Consider the following 27336-nt stretch of genomic DNA (forward strand, 5'->3'; position numbering starts at 1 on the left):
CCCTGTTGGTGTTCTGCCCACTTCCATGCTAAAGAAGGGTTTTAACTCTGTTGGCCCCAGCCTTGTCACCATCATAAATGATCCCTCATCCTCTGGTTCTGTCCTGTTTCCTTAAGAAACCTGTTCTTGATCCCACCATCCATAACAATTACAGACCTATTTTCAGATTGCCATTCCTGTCGAAGGTATTAGAGAAAATCATGACTAACAAACAACATCTTTGACAAATTATGGTCTTAAAAAAAAAACAAAAACAAAAAAACACTCCTCTGAAACAGCCCTTCTTAGAGTGTCAAATGACCTCTTGATGTCCCCTAATGCTGGCAAGTGCTCTGACCTTGTTCTACTAGACCTTAGAGCAGTATTTGACAATGTCAATCATGTCATCATGCTTGACAGGCCCAGGTTGGCAGCTCTGGGAAAGCCCTTGAATGGTTTGTGTCAAGTTTCCATGTCTGTCTGTGTCTTGATGTGTATTCTGTTTTATTTTAAGTTCCGGATTTCCTGTCTTGTGCCTCTTTGTCTCTTGATTGTTAATATATCTCACCTGTGTTGATTTCCCTCATGTGTCTCACCTGTGTATTGTCGTCCCTCAGTCCTCATGTGTATATAAAGCCCTGCCTTTCCCTTTGTTCCTTGTCGCGTCGTTAATGTTACTTTAACGTCTCCACACTATGGTCCATGTTTCCTCGTCCTTGTTCCACGTCTTGTTCCATGTTACCTTGCCATGTTTGGTGATTCCTTTGTATTTTTGGTTTTCCTGCCGTGCGCAGCGCTTTTTGTGAATTATTAAAAAGCCGTTTCCCTGGATTCCCTACCTCGTCATTTGTCCTGCATCTGGGTCCTCACCTCAACAACCCCATCCCTCCTTGACAGTTTGCCTCCTACCTGGATGTGATAAGCTTCTCTGTTGCTGTGGGTTCCTTTAAATCTGAGACCTCATTACTCCATTGTGGTCTACCACAGGGTTCCATGATGGCTCACCTCCTTTTTACCATTTATATGGTTCCTCTGGGCCTCCTCATCAGTAAATTCGACGGCATTTCCCACCACTGCTACGCTGGCGACATTGAACTTCAATTAATTAATTCTCCTTCAACCTGGAGAACCTTAGTATCCTTCAGGACTGATTGACTGCTGTCAAAGGTTGGATGGGCTCTAGCTTCCTTCAACTAAACACAGCCAAAACAGCAGCAGAGAGGATTGCCTCCAGAGTAATTACCCACATGGGCTCTCTGAGACGATGTCCATCCCCACCTGATAAACCCACGATCAGCCCATGCACCTGGAGTTTCATGTCAAGTTCCTCATCTGTACCTGCTTCTTCCACCTCAGAATTATACCTGATATCTCACTCTGAACTACAAATGTGTGTCACACATTCATCTCCTCCAGGTTGGACTGTTGTAATTCACTTTTCACCTTCTTAAATAAGTCATGTTTATTATTAATAATAGTAAATGACTGTAAAACATTTGTTAAAAGAAAAACATCACACCTGTTAAACTTTTATTTATTTATATTTTTTGCTGAAAGTGTGTATCCAGACAGATTCAGATTGAAGCCGCATTTTATTTTCATTTGATAGTTGTAAAGGTGTTTACACTGACATGAAATCAAATTCACTGTCATCAACATGAACTCCCTGCTAACAATCAGTTTAGATAAAAGAGTTAAAGCTGCCGGGGGAGCTACAGAAGAGTAAAAACCACAGAAAATGTCCACAGCAAGTCCTTCTAGAAATTTGATATTTGCTCCTTTCACATTCATTCATTCTCTCCACTACGTCCCTGTCAGCAGGACGGAGGCGCCCTCTTGTGTTAACGATCAGTTTTCATCCCTCTGATATGAAGTCCAATCAACTTGTTAAATCCAGGAAATAAATGATCAATCGTCATGTTGATTACAATTTTAATAAACCTCACAGTACCTCATGTATAAGTAGTGGTTAATATATAGTCTGAAAAACTAATACATGCAAATGGAATCATAGATTTCATTCTGTGCAAAGTCATCAACAGCATGTCAGTGATAGAGGAAGGTCAGCTGATTCCTCTGATAAGAAGTGGAAGAGAAACAACAACAACACAAATACATCAATACAAATATTCATCAGACATTTAGAGCTCAGACAAGTTTAGTTGTCATGGAAATAAAAATCATCATGAGCAGTGATATCCTCCACGGCTAAACAGACTCAAGAATGAGCTCCACCTGAAGACAGTGATGAAACATCCAGAGAACAACTATTAAACATGTCAAGGTAGCAGCCATGATGTTTGACTGACAGCTGATCTCTGAGCAGAAACACCACAACAATGATCATTCAGCAACAAACATGGAGAGAAAACAAGTTGATGAAGAGAAACACAGGATTTAACTCTCTGGTCCTGAAGTTACCTCTGTCTACTTCACTTTAATCAACTCAGCACTTGAACCAATAAAGTATATATCATTAAACCAATCACTAATCCTAAGTCCAGCATGGAGCGGCTGAGTGAATGTGGTCTGGACTCTGTGGAGGAGAGTCATGGTTTCAGAGACGCTGTAGAAGGATAGAATACCTGCTCCGTGATCCAGGTACACTCCTACTCTGGAGGAAGGACGACCTGAGATGGGAGTTTGGATCTTGTTGCTCACACATTTATATTTGACTTTGCAACAATCCAGTGCCCAGGATTTGTCATTGCGTCCAAATCTACTTCCATTGCCTACTCTGCTGATATCCTTGTATGTGACTGCTACACCAACTCCTCGTCCTCTCCACTCCACCTCCCAGTAACAACGTCCAGTCAGACTCTCTCTACTCAGGACCTGAGGACAATCAGTGAATCTGTCTGGATGATCAGGATAAGACTGTTGTTTCACTAATGTTACTTTTCTGTTTCCCTCAGTCAGTACCAGATTTCTGTGTGCTGTGTTTGGATCCAATGTGATTTGACATGAATATTTCAAGAATTCATCTCTGGTCTTTGGCTCTGGTTGTGACAGTAAAACATCCACTTCAGTCACTGTCAGTGAGATGTCTGTCCTTGTCTCTCTCAGAATGTCCTGTAATATTGCTCTGAGCTCTGTCACAGCTGCTTTCACATCTTTAAAGATCCTCAGAGGACGGATATTGATGCTGGATGAGTGTGTAGATTGATTGAGTGGTGACAGTGAGGGGTAGTTGTGTTGAAACTGGTTGTGATCCTCTATGTCTGAGAGCTGCTTCAGCTCAGCATCTTCCCTCTTCAGCTCAGTGATCTCCTGCTGCAGCTTCTCCTGAACCTCTTTGACTTGACTCTCTTCAGTTTCCTGCTGGGATCTGACCTGCTGCTCCACATCAGAGCTTCTTTCCTGGAGGAGACGGATCATCTCAGTGAACATCTCCTGACTGTCCTTCACTGTTTTATCAGCAGAGTGAGCGATGGCCTTCAGCTCCTGTTGAAGCAGCTTCACATCTTTCTCTTTGTCCTGGATCATCTGCTGGATGTTTTGTCGTCTCACCTCCACCTCTCTCTGCGTCTCAGTTCTTTCTGCTGCAGCTGAGACTGTGTCGTGGCCTTTATGTTCATCCACAGAGCAGAGATAACAGATACTCTGCTGATCAGTACGACAGAACATCTTCATCACCTCATCATGACGAGAGCAGATGTTCTCCTGGAGCTTCTTGGAGGGATCCATCAGCTTGTGTTTCTTTAAAGGAGCTGCATCATAATGAGGCTGAAGGTGTTTCTTACAGTAAGATGCCAGACAAAATGAACAGGACTTGAAGGCTTTCAGTTTTCTTCCAGAGCAGACATCACAGGCCACATCTTCAGGTCCAGCATAGCAGTGATCAGCAGGAGCAGCTTGGAGTCCAGTCTTCTTCAGCTGCTCCACTAAAACTGCTAACATGGTGCTTTTCACCAGGACAGGCCTCAATGGGAAGAGTTGTCTGCATGTAGGACAGCTGAAGATTTTCTTCTTTTCAACTTCATCAAAGTGTCTTTTAATACAGTTCATGCAGTAGCTGTGTCCACAGGGAATAGTCACTGGATCCTTAAGTAGATCCAGACAGATGGAACAAGAAAAGGTTTCTCGATCCAGTTCAATTACTTTCTGAGCCATCTCTGCTCTCTGTCAGTAATGTACAGCTCGTATCCTTTGAAGAATTTACAGATAAACAATGTGTTTTTGAGGAAGAAGCGAGCGATGTCACCAGACTGGCTTTTCTTGGAAGTGGAGTGACCTGAAAACAGAGTCATAAACTATAAAACAATAAAACACAATGACTTGGAAAGACATTCTATTTACCTTACAGAGATAAAAAAAAGAAAAAAAAAACAGTACAAGTACAAATAAACTGACAATTAAACATGCACATTTACTTGATAACAACAAATTAGTACGAGGCTAACAATATATTTAGCTCAGCTCACCAATTCAAGTTGTCAACAGATTTCAGACTCAGTATAGACCCCTTCATGGCCTATGTCCATGTGACATCACAGCGTTGGCAGGAGGCAAAACAGCTTCAATAACGATTTTAGCAGGAACTTCTGACAGCTGGTGGATATCTGCAGTCAGTAAGAAAGTGACTGTTAACCTTCATACTGGTCATTAACTTAAGTATCTGCCAGCAAATTTGTTACTAACCTGCAGCTGCTCTGCTCTGCTCCGTGCATCAGCCCCCATTTATCTTACCAAGAGCATGTCTGCTTCCTGTAAATACCGGAGTGATTCAGGTGATTGGCTATGTGCTAGTCACATGGTTTACCTCAGGTTTGTCAGACCAATGCCCACTGCCATATTGTACCTGATTATTTTTCTATGTTGACGTCATCTGTATAATTACGGAGAGACAGTGATACATGGAAACAACCTCAATTATTGGTTGTGTCCATGTTTACTACCTTCAACTTTATATTGCCCCTTAAAATCCACAAAGCATCAGCCCCAGCTTATTTGGCCCGACATTTACATTTGATGAGACTAGTTTTGGAAATTTTTAATAATCACTGCGGTTGTCCGTGATCTTAATCCCATGCGGATTGGCTATGTGTCAAGATGAATGGTGTTGAGGTGAGGACCCAAAATGCAGGACAACAAATGAGGCAGGGACCCCAAGGAAAAGGGTTATTTAATGGAAAGAAACAGGAACACAAAGCGCTGCAAAAGGAAGGTGAATACAAAATAATCAAAACTACGGTGAAAGCACAAAAAATCACAGGAACACATCACATAGGGAAATAACATCAATCACACGACAGGGAACAAAGGGAAGGCAGGGCTGTATATACACAAGAGGGCAGAGGGATGACAAGACAGCAGTGAATCTAATGATGGCAATCAAACCAGGAGAAACCAATAAGCAATCAACACACAAGGAGGCACAAGAGACGGGAAATCCAGAAACAAAATAAAACAGGAAAAAACAAAACATGACACGAAATAAGATATACACAGAATCATGACACCATGTATGTAATTTGTAAAGTAACTAATCCAGTGTGAATCGACATATCCATGATTTAGGAGTGAGTTTTTTCTTTTCAAGACTTTTGTTTTATTGACAAGGATGTGCTATGATTCAAAGTCTGGACAGATGTTTGGGAGCAAAGTGAACAACCGTTTACACGATAGATTAAATCAACCATGAATGTGTTCATCTGTAAAGATGCAACTGAGTTAAATACTGACATTTTGTTGATAATTTATTCCCTGGGATAACGAACATTTTTATTATCCATTATGATTTGCAAAGTAATTAAAACTGTCTCTGTAACGCAGTGGAGTGAGGCAGAAAGTGCAAATCACAACATGAAACAGAGATAGGGGCTAATTTCTTCCCCATACACTACAGATATATATGTTAGCTAGTGTTTAAAATGCACCACTACCACACCACTTCACTTAGCATACCGATATGTACAATTTTGTTCACAGTTGCAGTTTTAGGGAGTTAAATTTTTTCTTCCATATTCTCATCTCATCTTCTACTACCGCTTAATCCTCAATAGGGTCGTGGGGGTTGCTGGAGCCTATCCCAGCTGATAGATTGACAGGTTGTCAATCTATCTCAGGGCTAACACAGAGACAAACAACCATTCACACTCACACCTCGGGTCAATTTAGAGTCACCAATCAGCCTAACGAGCATGTCTTTGGAAGTGGGAGGAAACCCAAGCAGACACAGGGAGAACATACAAACTCCATCCAGAAAGGCCTGAGCTGGACTCAAACCTGGACCTTCTCGCTGGGAGGTTGTTCTGAATTCTGTTTTCTAATAATAAAAATAATGTAGCCTTTCTCAAAAGTTCTGTAGGCTGTTGATTTTTTTTACTGACAGGTCTAAGTTAATTCACTTCTTCCTTTATGTTCTCTGTTAACACTGTGGGGCACTTTGGTCATTTTGGACACAAAGGTGACGGTGCTTAAACGCAGTGACATCACATGGTCTCCATAAATATTACTTCTACTAGTATTTACTCATCTGAACCCTGGATCACACTTTGTATGGGAGTTTGATGGTGTGAGTTGTTTAAAAATCCTAATGAGCTTTCTTGAGAGCAGTGTCAGCACTGATACGACTTTAACTTCCTAAGTGCAGGATGTTTCTTTTGAAAAAGATCAGTGTCTGACATTTGTCTCCTCCTTGAGTTGACTTATCAAGGGGGAATGGAGTCCCTTCAATGTGGTTTACCAGAATAAACCCAGCTGGATGGATGAATGGGGTCAAGAGGTGTTCAGGAGGCCAATCCAGAGATAACCCAGACTAACAAACGGACTCAGGATCAGCTGACTCTCGGTCAAGGTTGATACTAAGGAAGGACCATGTGTTTGTTGACGTCCAGAGGAACTGAACTTGCAATCAGATAAGAAACTGGTTTCTACTGGGTCAGATGCCAGGTTAATGTGACTGACTCCAAGGCTAGGTCTAATGAGAACGAGAACTGGCTCTTTATGGGAGCTGTTAGGGTTCTTATCTATATGAGCTGATCTCAACAATGCTGTCTGGAAACGTGATGTCTGCCATATACTGTCCCCACTCCTGTAATCAATCAAACACCAGAGAGAGAGGCTGCAGGCAAAGAGGGAGGTAGAAGCAGAGGGAATCTGGAGACGATCCTGTCCAGTGACCTTGTCTGCTGGACTTTATATTGTCTTTTTTTCTCCCACATGAATGACTCTCACTTGCTGTCTCATGTCTCCAGACATCAGCAATCACCTGTCTTAACAGATGAACAATGTTGTAAATGTTCATAAACTTTGTTGCAACTTTTTATTTGTATACCCAACATCATTTTGGACAAGATTCAAAGGAGTTTTCACATTTGTTCAGCTGTTCAGGATCTCTCATGAACCATTTCACATTGAAATTATCTCGACTGTCATTCATCAGTTATTGAATATGAGCTAAACATTAACCACATATACTACAAAGTCCTCTCAGTCTCTTGTAAACAAATGTTTCTACTGTCATTACTCACTAACAAAAGGAATCACATGATTCACTTAAGAGGTCACGTCCTACATTTGTGTGTATCTTTATAATCAAACACAGGTCATGTTATTGAAACTGTTAATGTGCAGTTGGTGAATCCACAGCTGATTCTTTATGCACCAACATCATGAGGTCAGGGTTGTTCAGAGCAATGAGACACCTGACTGACTGACCGACTGGCTCTGGATCGGGATCTATCTGGAGGCCAACAGGCCCTGGTCTGGAACAGTTTGGACATCAGCCGACCCAACCTCTCGAGCGGTCCTCCCACAACCCGTCCCCTTTGACCCTTTTCATCCCACCCCTTTAAACCTGCGGCCATTGTTATCCCATTCCATCCTATCTAATTCTTTTCAACTCACTTTCAATATCAAATTGACATCTTACTCTATGCCAAGTGACATAGTAGTCTGCTGACATACTGTCATACTGACTGTCAGCTTAATGACAAAACTTGATGACAACTGAAATGGTTATTTTTCACACTCGTTTTGGGGCTTTATACAAGGTTTCTGAAATTGTGGTGGAAGTAACCACTAAAATAAGGTCTTTTAAATCCTGTTTTATGATGATGATTTTACGTCATCTCTGCAATGCTATCTGCTGGTAATGTCAGTAACATGTTTAGATTGGCGTTTCCATTATACAGTCACTAGTTTCATTAGAAAAAATATGCTTTTGATATGTTAATTAATTAAGGAAAGAAAAGAAAAGTAGCCAAGCCTTTGCTAAAGTATCAAAAAGTTAGCATTTATGTTACTGCAATTTACTGTATTGCAGTAAATTGCAGCATTTGCAGCATTTGCAGCATGACAAGTTGTTTTGTTGGTTTGTGGTTGTTTTCATGAGGTAGTGAATTGTTGGAAATGTATGGAGTGAAGAGGTTAGTTTAGGGAAGAGTTACCAGGGGTCTCCAGTGCTGCACAGAAGCTTATCTGAGCTGGAATTCTGGTCTAGTCCATCACCCACTTGGTAGGACCAGGATATAGTTGCATGTCCCTGAGTATTTGCACATATACATGTGGCTGTACGGTATTGAATGTAATAAATTCCCAATAATGTAATAAGGTATTACATTATCGGTAAAAATGTTATTACCATATCAGTCAGGATAATTTATTACATTGTTGGTGAAGTTATTACATTATTGGCTTTTATTACATTTTCAATCGAGTTAAGTGCAAATTTGTATTAGTATTAGTGTTAGTAGACCTGTTTATTTAGCATTTTTGAGCAACACGTAGTTTATGAAATGGTTCATCACACACTACAGTTTAGTTGAAAGCAGATATGAAGACATTTGATTAAAGGTTTGGTTTTGGAATTTAAAAATGTAAAATAAGACTTTTTGTAATTACTACACTTACAGCTAGTTTATTATTTTGATTCTTTTTAAATACAATAAACTGGACTTTGTTCATTACAACAATTCCATGTAATTGTCTCACAACACCCAAGAAGAACATCCTCGTCTACTATCCACATGTCATTTGTAAACCACCCCCCACCCCCACCCATGCTGAAGTTTTCATCAATCACTGGCATCTTGGAGAAGGAGGAGTACATAAACTCTCTACGTGTTTCAGGAAATAAGACAGTGTCTCAGTTATACTCTCATTAACTTCACTGTATTTTCTCCATCAGATTCTAGTGAGATCCTGGAATGAAGACACAAGTCAATATTTTATTTCCTCTTGGTGAAAACCCTTTATTCATTATTTAAACCTTCAGGTTGTTCACACATTAAACTGGTTAAACATCAGCACAAGAAGAAAAAACAATTCATCTGATCAATAGTCACCATGATGATTCCAGTTGTTATGAATTAGTACAAATCTCTACTGCAACTTAACAACAACAAAATGCATTAATGTAAATGTATTCATAGATTTCTTTCTGTACAAAGTGATCAACTCATTTAGAGCTCAGACAAGTTTAGATTGTCATGGAAATAAAAGTCATCATGAGCAGTGATATCCTCCACGGCTAAACAGACACAGGAAAGAGCTCCACCTAAAGAAAGTGATGAAACAACCAGAGAACAACTATTAAACATGTCAAGGTAGCAGCCATGATGTTTGACTGACAGCTGATCTCTGAGCAGAAACACCACAACAATGAACTCTCAGCAACAAACATGGAGAGAAAACAAGTTGATGAAGAGAAACACAGGATTTAACTCTCTGGTCCTGAAGTTTCCTCTGTCTACTTCACTTTAATCAACTCAGCACTGGATCCAACAAACCAACCACCAATCCTGAGTCCAGCATAGAGCGGCTGAGTGAATGTGGTCTGGACTCTGTGAAGGAGAGTCATGGTTTCAGAGACGCTGTAGAAGGACAGAATACCTGCTCTGTGATCCAGGTACACTCCTACTCGGGAGGAAGGACGACCTGAGACAGAAGTTTGGATGTTGTTGTACCAAAATTTAGAACTGTCATTTGAACGGTATAATGTCCAAGATTTGTCATTACGTCCAAAACCACTTTCATTCCCTGCTCTGTTGATATTCTTGTATGTGACTGCTACACCAACTCCTCCACTCCACTCCACCTCCCAGTAACAACGTCGAGTCAGACTCTCTCTACTCAGGACCTGAAGACAATCAGTGAATCTGTCTGGATGATCAGGATAAGACTGAGGTTGATTCACTAGTGTTATTTTACTGTTCCCCTCAGACAGTACCAGATCTCTTTTTGCTGTGTTTGGATCCAGTGTGATTTCACATGAATACCTTAAGAATTCATCTCTGGTCTTTGGCTCTGCTGGGGGCAGTAAAACATCCACTTCAGTCACTGTCAGTGAGATGTTTGTCCTCGTCTTTCTCAGAATGTCCTCTAGTTTCTTTCTGAGCTCTGTCACAGCTGCTTTGACGTCCTCAAAGTACCTCAGAGGACGGATATGAATGCTGGATGAGTGTGTAGATTGACTGAGTGGTGACAGTGAGGGGTAGTTGTGTAGAAACTGGTTATGATCCTCTATGTCTGAGAGCTGCTTCAGCTCAGCGTCTTCCCTCTTCAGCTCAGTGATCTCCTGCTCCAGCTTCTCCTGAACCTCTTTGACTCGACTCTCTTCAGTTTCCTGCTGGGATCTGACCTGCTGCTCCACATCAGAGCTTCTTTCCTGGAGGAGACGGATCATCTCAGTGAACATCTCCTGACTGTCCTTCACTGTTTTATCAGCAGAGTGAGCGATGGCCTTCAGCTCCTGTTGAAACAGCTTCACATCTTTCTCTTTGTCCAGCATCATCTGCTGGATGTTTTGTCGTCTCACCTCCACCTCTCTCTGCCTCTCAGTCCTTTCTGCTGCAGCTGAGACTGTGTTGTGGCCTTTATGTTCATCCACAGGGCAGAGATAACAGATACTCTGCTGATCAGTACGACAGAACATCTTCATCACCTCATCATGACGAGAGCAGATGTTCTCCTGGAGCTTCTTGGAGGGATCCACCAGCTTGTGTTTCTTTAAAGCAGCTACATCATAATGAGGTTCAAGGTGTTTCTCACAGTAAGATGCCAGACAGACTAAACAGGACTTGAAGGCTTTCAGTTTTCTTCCAGTGCAGAAATCACAGGTCACATCTTCAGGTCCAGCATAGCAGTGATCAGCAGGAGCAGCTTGGAGTCCAGTCTTCTTCAGCTGCTCCACTAAAACTGCTAACATGGTGCTTTTCACCAGGACAGGCCTCGATGGGAAGAGTTGTCTGCACTCAGGACAGCTGTGGGTTTTCTTCTTGTCCTCTCCATCCAAGTGGCTTTTAATACAGTTCATGCAGTAGCTGTGTCCACAGGGAATAGTCACCGGATCCTTCAGTAAATCCAGACAGACGGAACAAGAAAAGGTTTCTCGATCCAGTTCAACTCCTTTCTGTGCCATCTCTGCTCTCGTTTTCAGCGACTCTGTGAGTTTCTCTTTCTTAGAAGTGAAACTATTCTGAGGTCTGATCTAAAAGTCATGTGTTCGTACAGTGAATGGGGCCAGTCACCTCTTACACTTCTCCACATGTTATACAGATCTAAAGGGGAGGGAACCAGGAAGTACATGAATCAAGTGGAGCTTCTGTGTCTGAGAGCAGGAAGTAGAATGAGGGCGTTCACACTCTGAGGAGGAATTCTTCATTAACCATTTATGTTTAGAGATTGTGTTTCCAGTTTCTTGTTCTCTATAAATCTGATATAATAAAAATAGACCATGTTTTTTTTTCATTATTATTTTTTTTCTATTATTATTACATTTCATAAACAGTGACTTAAGCTGTGATCTGCCCTAAAACTGTGTCAGGAAGAGCGCATCTATCTATCTATCTATCTATCTATCTATCTATCTATCTATCTATCTATCTATCTATCTATCTATCTATCTATCTATCTATCTATCTATCTATCTATCTATCTATCTATCTATCTATCTATCTATCTATCTAATCAGGAAGACAGGTTGTCATGAACTGTACAACGACTAGGAGGCGAAAGAGCTCCACAAAAACGTTATGAACCTTTGGAAACATGAATGATATAGATTTAACTTAATTTAAAGAAGCTTAATAATGATAGAACATGTGTACGAGAAGCTTCTTAAATGTTTATTCTAAATTAAATTCAGATGGATCCATGCTATCTTCTTCTTCCTTTAATGAATGCCTGAACATGTTGGTGTATTAAAGTGTTTAATTGTCTCGTCAGATTGTCTCAGCTTGAGAGTCTTCCTCCACACCAAACCCATCCAGGTCTCCACTGCCCTTTCATTCCTCATCACCTACTCACCATCTACATGAAATTACTAAGAGCATTTAAAAACTATTTTCAGTCTATTATGGGATCAAACCAACCCCATGATGACCTCACAAGAATTGCTGCATGTAGGAAAAATAAAAACCTGACATCAAGATGACCTGGTCACATCGAGGGTCAAACCTGGAGCTGACCTGAAAGCTGGTGCACACAGTGGTTATTTCAAACAATGAAGATGGATTTATGACACAAACAAGCAAAGGGTGTTTGGATAATATGGGAGCAGGCTGGATGCCTCGTGCACTGACTCTACCCAAAACCCCTTCTCCTAACCTTAACCCTAGCACAACAGGTCTCATCATGCATTTACTGCAGGAATATAGAGGATAGATTGGATGCAACTCTCTTGTCTTCAGGTGTTGTGTTTTGCTTATTTCCACATCCAGCAGTCAGAGAAAAACTTGATCATTCATTTGAAGTTTTGTGTCACATCACAAAAATACTAGTTTCATTCTTTTTGTCTCTTGCAGTTGTAACTGAGCTGCAGATTCAGATTCATACTGTGACTGAGCTTTTCCACTGTTCCACTGGTATTTAGTCTGTTGTTATCATAGAAATACAGATTCTTAACGTGTTAACCTTCTGTGGTGTTCAGGAAAGGAAGACATGAAACAATAACTGACGACATTAAGGACTAAACAGGTCGTCTTCTCATTTCTCAGTGGCAGTGATGGTGATGTTTTCACTTTTCCACATTTCATCGTTTAAAACAGCGCTGTTTATTTCCTCCTTGTTCTCACAGTGATTTGCAGTGAATGAGGCTTCAGACATGTGACGGGAAGAGATCAATTTCTGTGTATGATTCGTAACAGTGGAGTTGGTTTCCTCATTTTTCTGTTGTTCAACTGCTGTGAATCTACCTTCAACATGAAATATTACAAGAACCAAATCGACTGACAATTAAAAGATTTAAATTATTAAATTAAATAAATAATTAAAATAAACTAAAATTAGTAACTTGAAACACTCGTTATCCAGTATAAATATATTATAAAAGTACTTAGATTTTAGAATAATTTAGAGCAGTGGAATAAAAGTATGGAAGACAAATGAGTAGGCCCAAGACTGTTAACACATTTAAAAACAACTAAAAGAAGCTTAAAATCTCTCCTGAAACACATGGGGAGCCGATGCAGATATTTAAAACTGTTGTAATGTGTTCCCGCCCTCTGGTCCTCGTCAGCACTCATGCGGCTGAATTTTGTAACAATTGTAAGTTGGAAATGGTCTTTTTTGTGAAGACCAGAGGGTAGAGCATCACAATAGTCCAGACGTCAAAAGATAAAAGCATCAGCAGCCTCGACAAAGTCCTCTCGATCTCTGATAAATATTTCTACCATTGTCTCTCGGTAACAAAAGGCATCACGTGATTCAGTCAAGAGGTCACATTGTACATTGCTGTGTGTCTTTATAATAAATCCATGTGTTTAAATGTCCAGGTCATGTGATAGAAACAGTCCAGTCTTCATGTGTAGTAAGTGAATCCTCGGTGATTCTTGACTCAGTAGACTTCTCTAGGGTTTTGTTGAATCATCATTCCAATAGAAATACAGTGTCTTAGACCATTTTACACCCAGTGTCCTGAAACTACATTTGGCTTTATTTTGAGTCTAGTTTCAGATCTTAATGGGTTGACTGGGATCCAACTGAGACCAGAGTCTAAACCAGATCAGGTAGGATCCTGTTCTGATGCTGCAGGTCTGCTCTACAAACAGAACAGGACTTTCAGCTCTGGTCACATGCATCTTCATGACAGGAGGAAGGAGGGTGAGAACTTTAAAGTGCAGATAAAATCCCCTGCACTGTATTGATGCTGTTTGTGAGCTTCTCACTGCTTTTAGGACTGGCTCAGGCTGCTGGAGTTTCATTTGTAGTCTGCGCTGTTTGTTGGACTGCATGTCTCTGCATCAAAGGCCCAGTCTGGAGGAGTCAGACGTCTTTAAGGTCACACCAAGAAAATAGATGTATGTAACTGGACAGAGCTGCAACCAAACAGAGCAACGAGTCGTGTGACACGTGCCTCTGGACAAACATTCCTCCTTGTGGAAGGAGGAAGTTCTGGCTTCCAGGTGATCAGAGGCCTCCACTGGACCACTAACAGGTGCTGCTGAGATTTATTCAGGAAAGTAAAGATTACACAAGCAGGTGGATCAAATCTTTGATGAAACTCCAGATTATTTGAATATTTAGTTGAAGATGAGGAACATAAGTCTGACAGTAGATACTCAAAGGTTCATCATTTGAACTGGAGGCTACGATTCAACGTGGGTCTGTCAAAGGAGAAGAACAGTAGAAGACGAGAAGAGAAAATCAGCACTTAAAATCCTCATCACTGAAGGATTTAGTTCTTTACGTTTGTTTCCATTTATCTGAAGGAGACAAACACATTCTTATCTGAGCCAAGGTCCGACTGTACTGCTCCTGCTTCTACCAGAAACTTGAAGCAGCCTGAACAGACTCATCATTTTAATGTTCATCAGTCAGTCAGAGAAAGCCCATGTGTTTCTCTGACTGTGTGCAGATGCAGTGAGTTGAAGATTGGCCCATTTCTGCCCTCTGCTGTTCAAACACTATTTACTGCAGCTTTAATTGGATCATTTACCACTTGACATGGTGATGAGGTTAGAAAACAGTAGTTAAACGTTTACTATTTGAGGCCACTGAGCTCCCTGTTTCACCACCACCTCTGAGAAGTGTCTTTTTTCAGGAATGTAAAATTTTCCTAGGGAGACCAGAACCTAGAATATAGACTGTGACCATCAGCTGAAACCTGAGCCAGTCCCTCCATGAGTCCTGGAGTTGTTTTTACATGACGACACCAATGAACACATTTCAAACACAAACATGTAAACTTTTATTCTCAGTTAATATTAGAGGATTCATCAGATTTATCTCCAGGCCGTTCCAAGAAATCCTCGAATCGAAGCTCTGGAAGTAAGTTTTATGTTTAAATGTGTTTTGGGCTCAAAATGACATTTCCATGCATAGTATTTGGAGACAGGCTGCATTTAGTTATAAAATAAATACGTCCCTGGGCGTAAAAAGGACATATAAAATTAAAAACTAAAATAACTTTATCAAATGAAACACTGGTTTCTTCCTTCCTTCTCTAAACCTTTATAGTCAACCATCCAAACATAAACAGTGATTTGATCCTTGTGATTATCTTTGTCTCTGATCTGATTTCTGTTGAATTGTGGGTAATGGAGTCAAAGCTATTTGTTCATTTATTATTTGTAACATGTGAAATGAAACAAAAATATAGATTTTGCTGCAGTGTTTAAGAATCAGTTTAGATTACGATCTAAAAACGTTTCTTTTTAAGATGATTTTTTTTTTTAGTTTTCATCTTACTTAGAGGTTGGTGAAAAATCAATTCCACCTCTGAATATTTGGTGTCCAGTGTAGAAGGATGTTCTGGGTTATTTTATCAGTATTTGACCTGTTCATTTAGCATTGATGAGCAACATGTAGTTTATTAAATGGTTTATCACACACTACAGTTTAGTTGAAAGCAGATATGAAGACATTTGATGAGTGGTTTGGTTTTGGAATTTAAAATTGTAAAATGTGACTTTTTGTAATTACTACACTTACAGCTAGTGTATTATTTTCATTCTTTTTAAATACAATAAACTGGGCTTTGTTCATGCCAAAAATTTCATGTTATTGTCTCTCAACACCCAAGAAGAACATCCTCGTCTACCATCCACATGTCCTTTGTAAACCACCCCCACCCCCACCCATACTGAAGTTTTCATCAATCACTGGCGTCTTGGAGAAGGAGGAGTACATAAACTCTGTACGTGTTTCAGGAAATAAGACGGTGTCTCAGTTATACTCTCATTAACTTCACTGTATTTTCTCCATCAGATTCTAGTGAGATCCTGGAATGAAGACACAAGTCAATATTTCATTTCCTCTTGGTGAAAACCTTTTATTCATTATTTAAACCTTCAGGTTGTTCACACATTAAACTGGTTAAACATCAGCACACGAAGAAAAAACTATCATTTGATCAATAGTCACCATGATGATTCCAGTTTTATGAATTAGTACAAATCTCTACTGCAACGTAACAACGACAACCAAACACATTAATTTAAATGTAATCATAGATTTCTTTCTGTACAAAGTGATCAACAACATATTAGTGATAGAGGAAGGTCTGCTGGTTCCTCTGATATGAAGTACAAGAGAAACAACAACAACACAAACACATCAATACAAATATTCATCAGACATTTAGAGCTCAGACAAGTTTACATTGTCATGGAAATAAAAGTCATCATGAGCAGTGATATCCTCCACGGCTAAACAGACACAGGAAAGAGCTCCACCTAGAGGAAGTGATGAAACATCCTGCTGATCTCTGAGCAGAAACACCACAACAATGAACACTCAGCAACAAACATGGAGAGAAAACAAGTTGATGAAGAGAAACACAGGATTCAACTCTCTGGTCCTGAAGTTACCTCTGTCTACTTCACTTTAACCAACTCAGCACTTGATCTATCAAAAATCAAACCGAACCAATCACCAATCCTGAGTCCAGCATAGAGCGGCTGAGTGAATGTGGTCTGGACTCTGTGGAAGAGAGTCATGGTTTCAGAGACGCTGTAGAAGGATAGAATACCTGCTCTGTGATCCAGGTACAATCCTACTCTGGAGGAAGGAGGAGCTGAGACGGGAGTTTGGATGTTGTTGTAACAAAATGTAGAACTGTTATTTGAACAATCTAATGTCCAAGATTTGTCATTACGTCCAAATCCACTTTCATTCCCTGCTCTGATGATATTCTTGTATGTGATTGTTACACCAACTCTTCCTCCCCTCTCCACCTCCCAGTAACAACGTCCAGTCAGACTCTCTCTACTCAGGACCTGAAGACAATCAGTGAATCAGTAATTAACCATTTCTATGATTTCACAGAATTTGTACACAACCAGAGGATTTAAAAACAAAACAAAAAAAACACCAAGTGTTATTCTCAGCTTTCTCTAGCAGAGGGTACTCCAGGACCATTCTTAGAAACAGCTTCAAAGCCTTTCTTCAGACCAAACCCATCCAGATCTCCACTGCCCTTCCGTTCGTTTTCACATACTCACCATCTACGATGAAATTATTTAGAGCAATTAAAAACTACTTTGAGGCCATTATGAAAAACCAACCCCACAATGACCTCACAATGAATTTAACAACAGCCAGGGGCTTTCTTTGACAAAGGTCTCCTATTTGACACAACATTTATTGGCGAGCCAGCCAGGAGAGCAAAGATCGGACAGAGAATGATCATCGCCAGGAGGGACTTCACAGACTTCACTGCACACTGTGTGTGTGTGTGTGTGTGGTCTTTTTCAGGGGAAAACAGGAAATCACCCCCCCTACAGCTTGAGTAGTATTATCATTGAGTTCAGTTGGGATGACACTCTGTTGACGTGAAGCCGTAACCCTATATAAACGGAGAAGCTGTCTTACCTGTTACCTGTGGGGATCTAACACTGGTCACATCGAGGGTCAAACCAGGAGCTGACCTGAAAGCTGGTTCACACAGTGGTTGTTTCAAACAATGAAGATGGAATAATGACGCAAACAAGCAAAGGGTGTTTGGATAATATGGGAGCAGGCTGGATGCCTCGTGCACTGATTCCACCCAAAACCCCTTCTCCTAACCCTAACACTAGCATAACAAGTTTCACCATGCATTTACTGCAGGAATATAGAGGATAGGTTTTAGTAGTAGTTTAAGCCAAGGAACAAGAAAAAAAAGTACATGGAACATTACTTTCTCACAAAATGCAAGAAGAACATCCTCGTCTAGCATCCACATGTCCTTTGTAAATCACCCCCCACCCCCACCCATGCTGAACTTTTCATCAATCACTGGCGTCTTGGAGAAGGAGGAGTACATAAACTCTGTATGTTTTTCAGGAATTAAGACAGTGTATCAGTCAATATTTAATTTCCTCTTGGTGAAAACCCTTTATCCATTATTTAAACCTTCAGGTTGTTCACACATTAAACTGGTTAAACATCAGCACAAGAAGAAAAAACTATTCGTCTGATCAATAGTCACCATGATGATTCCAGTTTTATGAATTAGTACAAATCTCTACTGCAACTTAACAACGACAGCCAAAGACATAAATGTAAATGTAATCATAGATTTCTTTCTGTACAAAGTGATCAACAACATATCAGTAATAGAGGAAGGTCTGCTGATTCCTCTGATATGAAGTGGAAGAGAAACAACAACAACACAAATACATCAATACAAATATTCATCAGACATTTGGAGCTCAGACAAGAACTCTCTGGTCCTGAAGTTACCTCTGTCTACTTCACTTTAATCAACTCAGCACTTGTTCTAGCTAACCGACCACCAAGAGAAAAATAAATCCCAAGTCCAGCATAGAGCGGCTGAGTGAATGTGGTCTGGACTCTGTGGAGGAGAGTCATGGTTTCAGAGATGCTGTAGAAGGACAGAATACCTGCTCTGTGATCCAGGTACACTCCTACTCTGGGGGAAGGAGGAGCAGAGACGGGAGTTTGGATGTTGTTGTACCAAAATGTAGAACCGTCATTTGAATGATATAATGTCCAAGATTTATCATTACGTCCAAATGCACTTTCATTCCCTGCTCTTCTGATGTTCTTGTATGTGACTGCTACATCAACTCTTCCTCTCCGCTCCACCTCCCAGTAACAACGTCCAGTCAGACTCTCTCTACTCAGGACCTGCCAACAACCAGTGAATCTGTCTGGATGATCAGGATAAGACTGTTGTTGAAACTTAAACATTACTTTTCTGCTCTTCTCAGACAGTACCAGATCTCTGTTTACTGTGTTTGGATCCAGTATGATTTCACATGAATACCTTAAGAATTCATCTCTGGTCTTTGGCTCTGGTTGTGGCTGTAAAACATCCACTTCAGTCACTGTCATTGAGATGTTTGTCCTTGTCTCTCTCAGAATGTCCTCTAGTTTCTTTCTGAGCTCTGTCACAGCTGCTTTCACGTCATCAAAGTACCTCAGAGGACAGGTATTGATGCTGGATGAGTGTGTAGATTGACAGAGTGGTGACAGTGAGGGGTAGTTGTGTAGAATCTGGTTGTGATCCTCTGTGTCTGAGAGCTGCTTCAGCTCAGCATCTTCCCTCTTCAGCTCAGTGATCTCCTGCTCTAGCTTCTCCTGAACCTCTTTGACTCGACTCTCTTCAGTTTCCTGCTGGGATCTGACCTGCTGCTCCACATCAGAGCTTCTTCCCTGCAGGAGACGGATCATCTCAGTGAACATCTCCTGACAGTCTTTTACTGTTTTATCAGCAGAGTGAGCGATGGCCTTCAGCTCCTGTCGAAGCAGCTTCACATCTTTCTCTTTATCCTGGATCATCTGCTGGATGTTTTGTCGTCTCACCTCCACCTCTCTCTGCCTCTCAGTCCTTTCTGCTGCAGCTGAGACTGTGTCGTGGCCTTTATGTTCATCCACAGAGCAGAGATAACAGATACTCTGCTGATCAGTACGACAGAACATCTTCATCACCTCATCATGATGAGAGCAGATGTTCTCCTGGAGTTTCTTGGAGGGATCCACCAGCTTGTGTTTCTTTAAAGGAGCTGCATAATAATGAGGCTGAAGGTGTTTCTTACAGTAAGCTGCCAGACAAACTGAACAGTACTTGAAGGCTTTCAGTTTTCTTCCAGTGCAGACATCACAGGCCACATCTTCAGGTCCAGCATAGCAGTGATCAGCAGGAGCAGTTTCGAGTCCAGTCTTCTTCAGCTGCTCCACTAAAGCTGCTAACATGGTGCTTTTCACCAGGACAGGCCTCGACATGAAGAGTTGTCTGCACTCAGGACAGCTGTGGGTTTTCTTCTTGTCCTCTCCATCAAAGTGTCTTTTAATACAGTTCATGCAGTAGCTGTGTCCACAGGGAACAGTCACTGGATCCTTCAGTAGATCCAGACAGATGGAACAAGAAAAGGTTTCTCGATCCAGTTCAATTCCTTTCTGAGCCATCTCTGCTCTCAGTGTCAGTGATGTACAGCTCGTATCCTTTGAAGAATTTACAGATGAATAATGTGTTTTTGAGGAAGAAGCGAGCAGTGTCACCAGACTGTCTTTCTTGGAAGTGGAGTGACCTGAAAACAGAGTCATAAACTATAAAACAATAAAACACAACGACTTGGAAAGACATTCTATTTACCTTACAGAGAAAAAAAAAAAAAAAAAAACAGTACAAAGTACAAATAAGATGACAATTAAACCTGCACATTTCCTTGATAACAAAAAATTAGTACGAGGCTAACAATATATTTAGCTCAACTCACCAACTTAAGTTGTGTCAACAGATTTCAGACTCAGTATAGACCCCTACATGGCCTATGTCCATGTGACATCACAGCGTTGGCAGGAGGCAAAACAGCTTCAATAACGATTTTAGCAGGAACTTCTGACAGCTGGTGGATATCTGGAGTCAGTAAGAAAGTGACTGTTAACCTTCATACTGGTCATTAACTTAAGTATCCGACAGCAAACTTGTTACTAACCTGCAGCTGCTCTGCTCTGCTCCGTGCATCAGCCCCCATTTATTTTACCAAGAGCATGTCTGCTTCCTGTAAATACCGGAGTTATCCAGGTGATTGGCTATGTGCTAGTCACATGGTTTACCTCAGGTTTGTCAGACCAATGCCCACTGCCATATTGTGCCTGATTAATTTTCTATGTTGACGACATCTGTATAAGACGGAGAGACAGTGATACATGGAAACAACTTCAATTATTGGCTGTGTCCACGTTTACTACCTTCAACTTTATATTGCCCCTTAAAATCCACAAAGCATCTGCCCCAACTTGTGTCAAGATGAATGGTGTTGAGGTGAGGACCCAAAATGCAAGACAACAAGATGAGGCAAGGACTCCAAGGAAAAGGGGTATTTAATGGAAATAAGCGGGAACACAAAGCCCTGCAGAAGGCAGGTGAATACAAAGTACAGATTAATCAAAAACACAGCGAAAGCGCAACACACAGGGAAATACACAGGGTAATAAGCAATGTTATAACAGCAATATGACAGGGAACAAAGGGAAGGCAGGGCTATATATACATAAGAGGGCACAGGGATGGGAAGACAGCAGTGAAACTAATGATGGCAAACAAACCAGGAGAAACCAATAAGCAATCAACACACAAGGAGGCACAAGAGACGGGAAATCCAGAAACTTAACAAAATAAAACAGGAAACACAAAACATGGCACAGACGGACATCATCACAGAAACATGAGGCACGACAGGCAGGAAGTTACAAAAGTAAACAAACTAAAACAGGAAAAACAAAACATGACAAACCAAATAAAAGATAGACACAGAACCGTGACAGTACCCCTATCTCAAGGGACGACTCCCAGACATCCCTAAAATAAAAAAAGAGGAGGGGGCACGGAAGGAGGGATCAAAAAGAGAAACAAAGTTCAGGGACTCTCTGAAGTTCTCAGGAGGCAATTACATCATTTGAACCTGCTTCAGTGGACTCCTCTTGTTTGATACATCGTGTTTCACCTGAAGGGAAATTTGATACGAACAATTTTAACATTTCTGTATGGTTAGTGAAGCTTGAAACTGCCTCGACTGTTATTTGTCATGATTATGTCAGTCTGTATCATGGTTTTAGTTTCCTATTTTATTTTGTTAAGTTTCTTGATTTCCTGTCTGTTGTATTTCCTCATGTTGTCTCTTGAATGATTATTGGTTTTCCCCGTGTGATTGCTCATTAGTTTCACCTGTGCCTCGTCATTCCTCTGCCCCTGATTTTTCTCACCTTGCCATGTTTCTTGAGTTCTTTGAGTTTTGGATTACCTGCCAACCGCAGCTCCTTCACTTATTAAAAGCCTTTTGTTTGCCCCCCGGCCTCATCACCTTATTGTCCTGCACCTGTGTCCTCACTGGGTTCCAACTGAGACCGGAGTCTAAACCAGATCAGGTAGGATCCTGTTCTGATGCTGCAGGTCTGCTCTACAAACAGAGTAGGACTTTCAGCTCTGGTCACATGCATCTTCATGACAGGAGGAAGGAGGGTGAGAACTTTAAAGTGCAGATAAAATCCCCTGCACTGTACTGATGCTGTTTGTGAGCTTCTCACTGCTTTTAGGACTGGCTCAGGCTGCTGGAGCTTCATTTGTAGTCCGCACTGTTTGTTGGACTGTATGTCTCTGCATCAAAGGCCCAGTCTGGAGGAGTCAGACATCTTTAAGGTCACACCAAGAAGATAGATGTCTGCATGTAACTGGACAGAGCTGCAACCAATCAGAGCAACGAGTCGTGAAACACGTGCTTCTGGACAAACGCCTTAAACGCTGTTTAAATGTTGATCCTTTGAAGTTATTTCACTGTCAGCATCGCTTAGCACAGATTCAACAGCACAATCTAAACCTCTCACTTCTCTGATGGCAGCCACTTTGTTCTGAACCACTTTAACTCCACGTCTTTGTACGTGCGACTACAGGAAAACATTCAGTAACATAATCAACATAATAACTCACTGTTATGTTGTCTGTAATTTAAAGTTTTTCCATGTTTCAATCTGGCCTTGTAATGTAGAAACAGATGCGTGTTGGATTTCAAATTTCCTCCAAGTGTCTCATATTCACAGAGCACAAGATTGCTTCATCAAAATAATGATGCAGTGAGTTGAAGTTTGGCCCATTTCTGCCCTCTGCTGGTCAAAGACTATTTACTGCAGCGTTAACTGGAACATTTACCACTTGACACAGTGATGAGGGTAGAAAACAGTAGTTAAACATTTACTATTGGAGGCCACTGAACTCCCTGTTTCACCACCACCTCTGAGAAGTGTCTTTTTTTCAAGAATGTAAAACTTTCCTAGGGAGACCAGAACCTGGAATATAGACTGTGACCATCAGCTGAAACTTGAACCAGTCCCTCCATGAGTCCTGGAGTTGTTTTTACATGACGACACCAATGAACACATTTCAAACACAAACATGTAAACTTTTATTCTCAGTTAATATTAGAGGATTCATCAGATTTATCTCCAGGCCGTTCCAAGATATCCACGACTCAAAGCTCTGGAAGTAAGTTTTATGTTTAAATGAGTTTTGGTCTCAAAATGACATTTCCATGCATAGTTATTTGAGACAGGATACGTAATAAATACATCCCTGGGCTACATAAAGGTTTCACAATTAATTGTCTCACAACACCCAAGAAGAACATCCTCGTCTACCATCCTCTTGTCCTTTGTAAACCACCCCCCACCCTCACCCATGCTGAACTTTTCATCAATCATTGGCATCTTGGAGAAGGAGGAGTACATAAACTCTGTACATTTTTCAAGATAAGACATTGTCTCAATTATACTCTCATTAACTTCACTGTATTTTCTCCATCAGATTCTAGTGAGATCCTGGAATGAAGACAAAGGTCAATATTTCATTTCCTCTTGGTGAAATTTCCTCTTTATTCATTATTATTTAGAAAAAACAATCCATCTGATCAATAGTCACCATGATGATTCCAGTTTTATGAATTAGTACAAATCTCTACTTCAACTTAACAACAACAACAACCAAACACATTAATGTAAATGTAATCATAGACTTCTTTCTGTACAAAGTGATCAACAACATATCAGTGATAGAGGAAGGTCTGCTGGTTCCTCTGATATGAAGTGGAAGAGAAACAACAACAACACAAATACATCAATACAAATATTCATCAGACATTTAGAGCTCAGATAAGTGTAGATTGTGAGGGAAATAAAAGTCATCATGAGCAGTGATATCCTCCATGGCTAAACAGACACAGGAACGAGCTCCACCTAAAGGAAGTGATGAAACATCCAGAGAACAACTATTAAACATGTCAAGGTAGCAGCCATGATGTTTGACTGACAGCTGATCTCTGAGCAGAAACACCACAACAATGAACTCTCAGCAACAAACATGGGGAGAAAACAAGTTGATGAAGAGAAACACAGGATTTAACTCTCTGGTCATGAAGTCACCTTTGTCTACTTCACTTTAATCAACTCAGCACTTGAGAACAAACCAACCCAGATTCCAGCATAGAGCGGCTGAGTGAATGTGGTCTGGACTCTGTGGAGGAGAGTCATGGTTTCAGATACACTGTAGAAGGACAGAATACCTGCTCTGTGATCCAGGTACACTCCTACTCTGGAGGAAGGTGGACCTGAGACGGGAGTTTCAATGTTGCTGTACACAAATGTAGAACTGGAACAATCTAATGACCAAGATTTGTCATTACGTCCAAATCTACTTTCATTCCCTGCTCTGCTGATATTCTTGTATGTGACTGCTACATTAACTCTTCCACTCCTCTCCACCTCCCAGTAACAACGTCTAGTCAGACTCTCTCTACTCAGGACCTGAAAACAACAAATGAATCTGTCTGGATGATCAGGATAAGACTGTTGTTGTACTACCCATTTTACTTTTCTGTTCCTCTCAGTCAGTAACCGATTTCTGTGTACTGTGTTTGGATCCAGTGTGATTTCACATGAGTACTTTAAGAATTCATCTCTGGTCTTTGGCTCTGGTTGTGGCAATAAAACATCCACTTCAGTCACTGTCATTGAGATGTTTGTCCTCTTCTCTCTCACAATGTCCTCTAGTTTCTCTCTGAGCTCTGTCACAGCTGCTTTCACACCCTCAAAGTACCTCAGAGGACAGATATTGATGCTGGATGAATGTGTAGATTGACTGAGTGGTGACAGTGAGGGGTAGTTGTGTAGAAACTGGTTGTGATCCTCTGTGTCTGAGAGCTGCTTCAGCTCAGCGTCTTCCCTCTTCAGCTCAGTGATCTCCTGCTTCAGCTTCTTCTGAACATCTTTGACTCGACTCTCTTCAGATTCCTGCTGGGATCTGACCTGCTGCTCCACATCAGAGCTTCTTTCCTGGAGGAGACGGATAATCTGAGTGAACATCTCCTGACTGTCCTTCACTGTTTTATCAGCAGAGTGAGCGATGGCCTTTAGCTCTTGTCGAAGCAGCTTCACATCTTTCTCTTTGTCCTGGATCATCTGCTGGATGTTTTGTCGTCTCACCTCCACCTCTCTCTGCCTCTCAGTCCTTTCTGTTGCAGCTGAGACTGTGTCGTGGCCTTTATGTTCATCCACAGAGCAGAGATAACAGATACTCTGCTGATCAGTACGACAGAACATCTTCATCACCTCATTATGACGAGAGCAGATGTTCTCCTGGAGCTTCTTGGAGGGATCCACCAGCTTGTGTTGTTTAAATGTAGATGACGTATAATGAGTTTTAAGGTGTTCCTCACAGTAAGATGCCAGACAGACTAAACAGGACTTGAAGGCTTTCACTTTTCTTCCAGTGCAGAAATCACAGGCCACATCTTCAGGTCCAGCATGGCAGTGATCGGCAGGAGTAGCTTGGAGTCCAGTCTTCTTCAGCTGCTCCACTAAAGCTGCTAACATGGTGTTTTTCACCAGGACAGGCCTTAACGTGAAGAGTTGTCTGCACTGAGGACAGCTGTGGATTTTCTTCTTGTCCTCTCCATCAAAGTGTCTTTTTATACAGTTCATGCAGTAGCTGTGTCCACAGGGAATAGTCACCGGATCCTTCAGTAGATGTAGACAGATGGAACAGCTGATTGTTTCTTCATCTAACTCAACTCCCTTCTGAGCCATCTCTGCTCTCAGTGTCAGTGATTCAGCGAGTTTCTTCTTTTTAGATCTTAAGCTTATTTGGGCTGTGATTTAATGCGGCCTTTCAGCTGCTACACTTCACCACATGTTGATCACACCCATCGTCAACTTGCAGATCTGAAGGAGATAGGACACAGAAATATGTGGACAGAGTGGATGAAGAGGAATGTGGTTCATCAGGCTTTGATTCATTCCAAGGCAGCAAGCAACAATGTGAATTAAAGTTTGTTTCCTCATTGACAATGAAGTCTAATGTTAGAGTGTAGTTTAAAAAAATAAGATCCAAATGTAAGAAACAAAGTAACTACTGCATAGTGAGTAACTAAAAATTCAACATTAATAAAACTTACTGGAAGTGAGATAGAGAATGCTCCACTGTGTTTATGTAGGTTAATTCAAGAATTAGTCCAACAAAAGATAATCCATCTGAAGAAAACAGTCACCAGAATAATCCAAAAAATAAATAAATAAAGAATAAAAACTAGGGAATAAATACGCATGAGGAAAGGAGAAATGAGGAGATTTACAGCGATGTTGGAAACACAGACGAGTTACAGGACGGAAAATAGGTGGCAAAACAAACTGACAAAGACAGAGGAAGAGACGAAACTACAGGTATCCTAAAGGCTGGTGAGCAGGAAATAAAACACAAATACATAGAGAAAACACATAACAAAATAAAACAGGAAGACAAAAGTTCAAAAACAATGAAGCCTGATATATTTATATCTGTTATAAATTTAGTCATTCAGTTATGAAATAATTATCCACAGATCCAGATTTGTTTTCATATATTTCTACGTCTTCCTCAAATTCACTTCAGTTTCTCTTTATTAGTTCACCAACTGATGAACTACAACAGAGAAATTATCTGTCATAAAATAAGTAATGACATTTTTATGATATTTTGAAGTCGGTGTTAAAAGTCCAAGTACAGTATTTCAGATGTGTGTGTCCCTAGTAACTCATTGTAGTACCTCACAAAGAATCCCAAGTTGACCCCAGTGGATATATGGAATCCATCCAATTAATTCATAAATCAGTAGTTCATGACTATAGATGAGGGTTGAAAATTAGATCAACTAAATCCAGAGATTTCCTCTTTTGGCTATTCTCCATCTTCACCATGATGACTGGATACATTGCCTGCATTACTGCAGACTCACCCCCGACTTGGAGAGAACAATCCACTGTTTTTCCCATGGAACACCATGGTCTGAGAGTTGGAGGTGCTGACTTTCATAACCCTCCACTTCACACTCTGCAGACCACCAGTGTTTTCTGATGAAGCTAAATGAAACACATCATCTGGAAAAAGAGATGAAAGATGCCCTGATCGACTGTGCAAGCGTAAAGTCGATCCATTGTTCCATG

General features: G+C 40.9%; 4 protein-coding genes across 4 annotated transcripts; all 4 read right to left on the bottom strand.

Moving 5' to 3' along the window:
* Positions 1–1497: 1497 nt before the first annotated feature.
* On the bottom strand, positions 1498–4668 carry LOC125010935 (tripartite motif-containing protein 16-like). The gene is made up of 3 exons (XM_047589893.1): positions 4621–4668; positions 4404–4541; positions 1498–4213 (listed from the first exon to the last, which is right to left on the bottom strand). The coding sequence occupies exon 3, from the start codon at positions 4090–4092 to the stop codon at positions 2407–2409; it is 1686 nt and encodes a 561-aa protein (XP_047445849.1). The 5' UTR covers positions 4093–4213; positions 4404–4541; positions 4621–4668; the 3' UTR covers positions 1498–2406.
* A 4718-nt stretch (positions 4669–9386) lies between these two features.
* Positions 9387–11380, bottom strand: LOC125011000 (tripartite motif-containing protein 16-like). Its single transcript, XM_047589986.1, has one exon. The coding sequence runs from the start codon at positions 11342–11344 to the stop codon at positions 9674–9676; it is 1671 nt and encodes a 556-aa protein (XP_047445942.1). The 5' UTR covers positions 11345–11380; the 3' UTR covers positions 9387–9673.
* A 4789-nt stretch (positions 11381–16169) lies between these two features.
* On the bottom strand, positions 16170–25944 carry LOC125010947 (tripartite motif-containing protein 16-like). The gene is made up of 2 exons (XM_047589910.1): positions 24097–25944; positions 16170–16598 (listed from the first exon to the last, which is right to left on the bottom strand). Exon 1 carries the CDS (start codon positions 25942–25944, stop codon positions 24289–24291), a length of 1656 nt encoding a protein of 551 aa, XP_047445866.1. The 3' UTR covers positions 16170–16598; positions 24097–24288.
* LOC125010936 (E3 ubiquitin/ISG15 ligase TRIM25-like) lies at positions 18075–20818 on the bottom strand. Its single transcript, XM_047589894.1, has 2 exons — positions 20589–20818; positions 18075–20399 (listed from the first exon to the last, which is right to left on the bottom strand). The coding sequence occupies exon 2, from the start codon at positions 20275–20277 to the stop codon at positions 18595–18597; it is 1683 nt and encodes a 560-aa protein (XP_047445850.1). The 5' UTR covers positions 20278–20399; positions 20589–20818; the 3' UTR covers positions 18075–18594.
* Positions 25945–27336: the final 1392 nt, after the last annotated feature.

Source organism: Mugil cephalus, chromosome 7 (assembly GCF_022458985.1).
Source record: "Mugil cephalus isolate CIBA_MC_2020 chromosome 7, CIBA_Mcephalus_1.1, whole genome shotgun sequence".
NCBI lineage: Eukaryota > Metazoa > Chordata > Actinopteri > Mugiliformes > Mugilidae > Mugil > Mugil cephalus.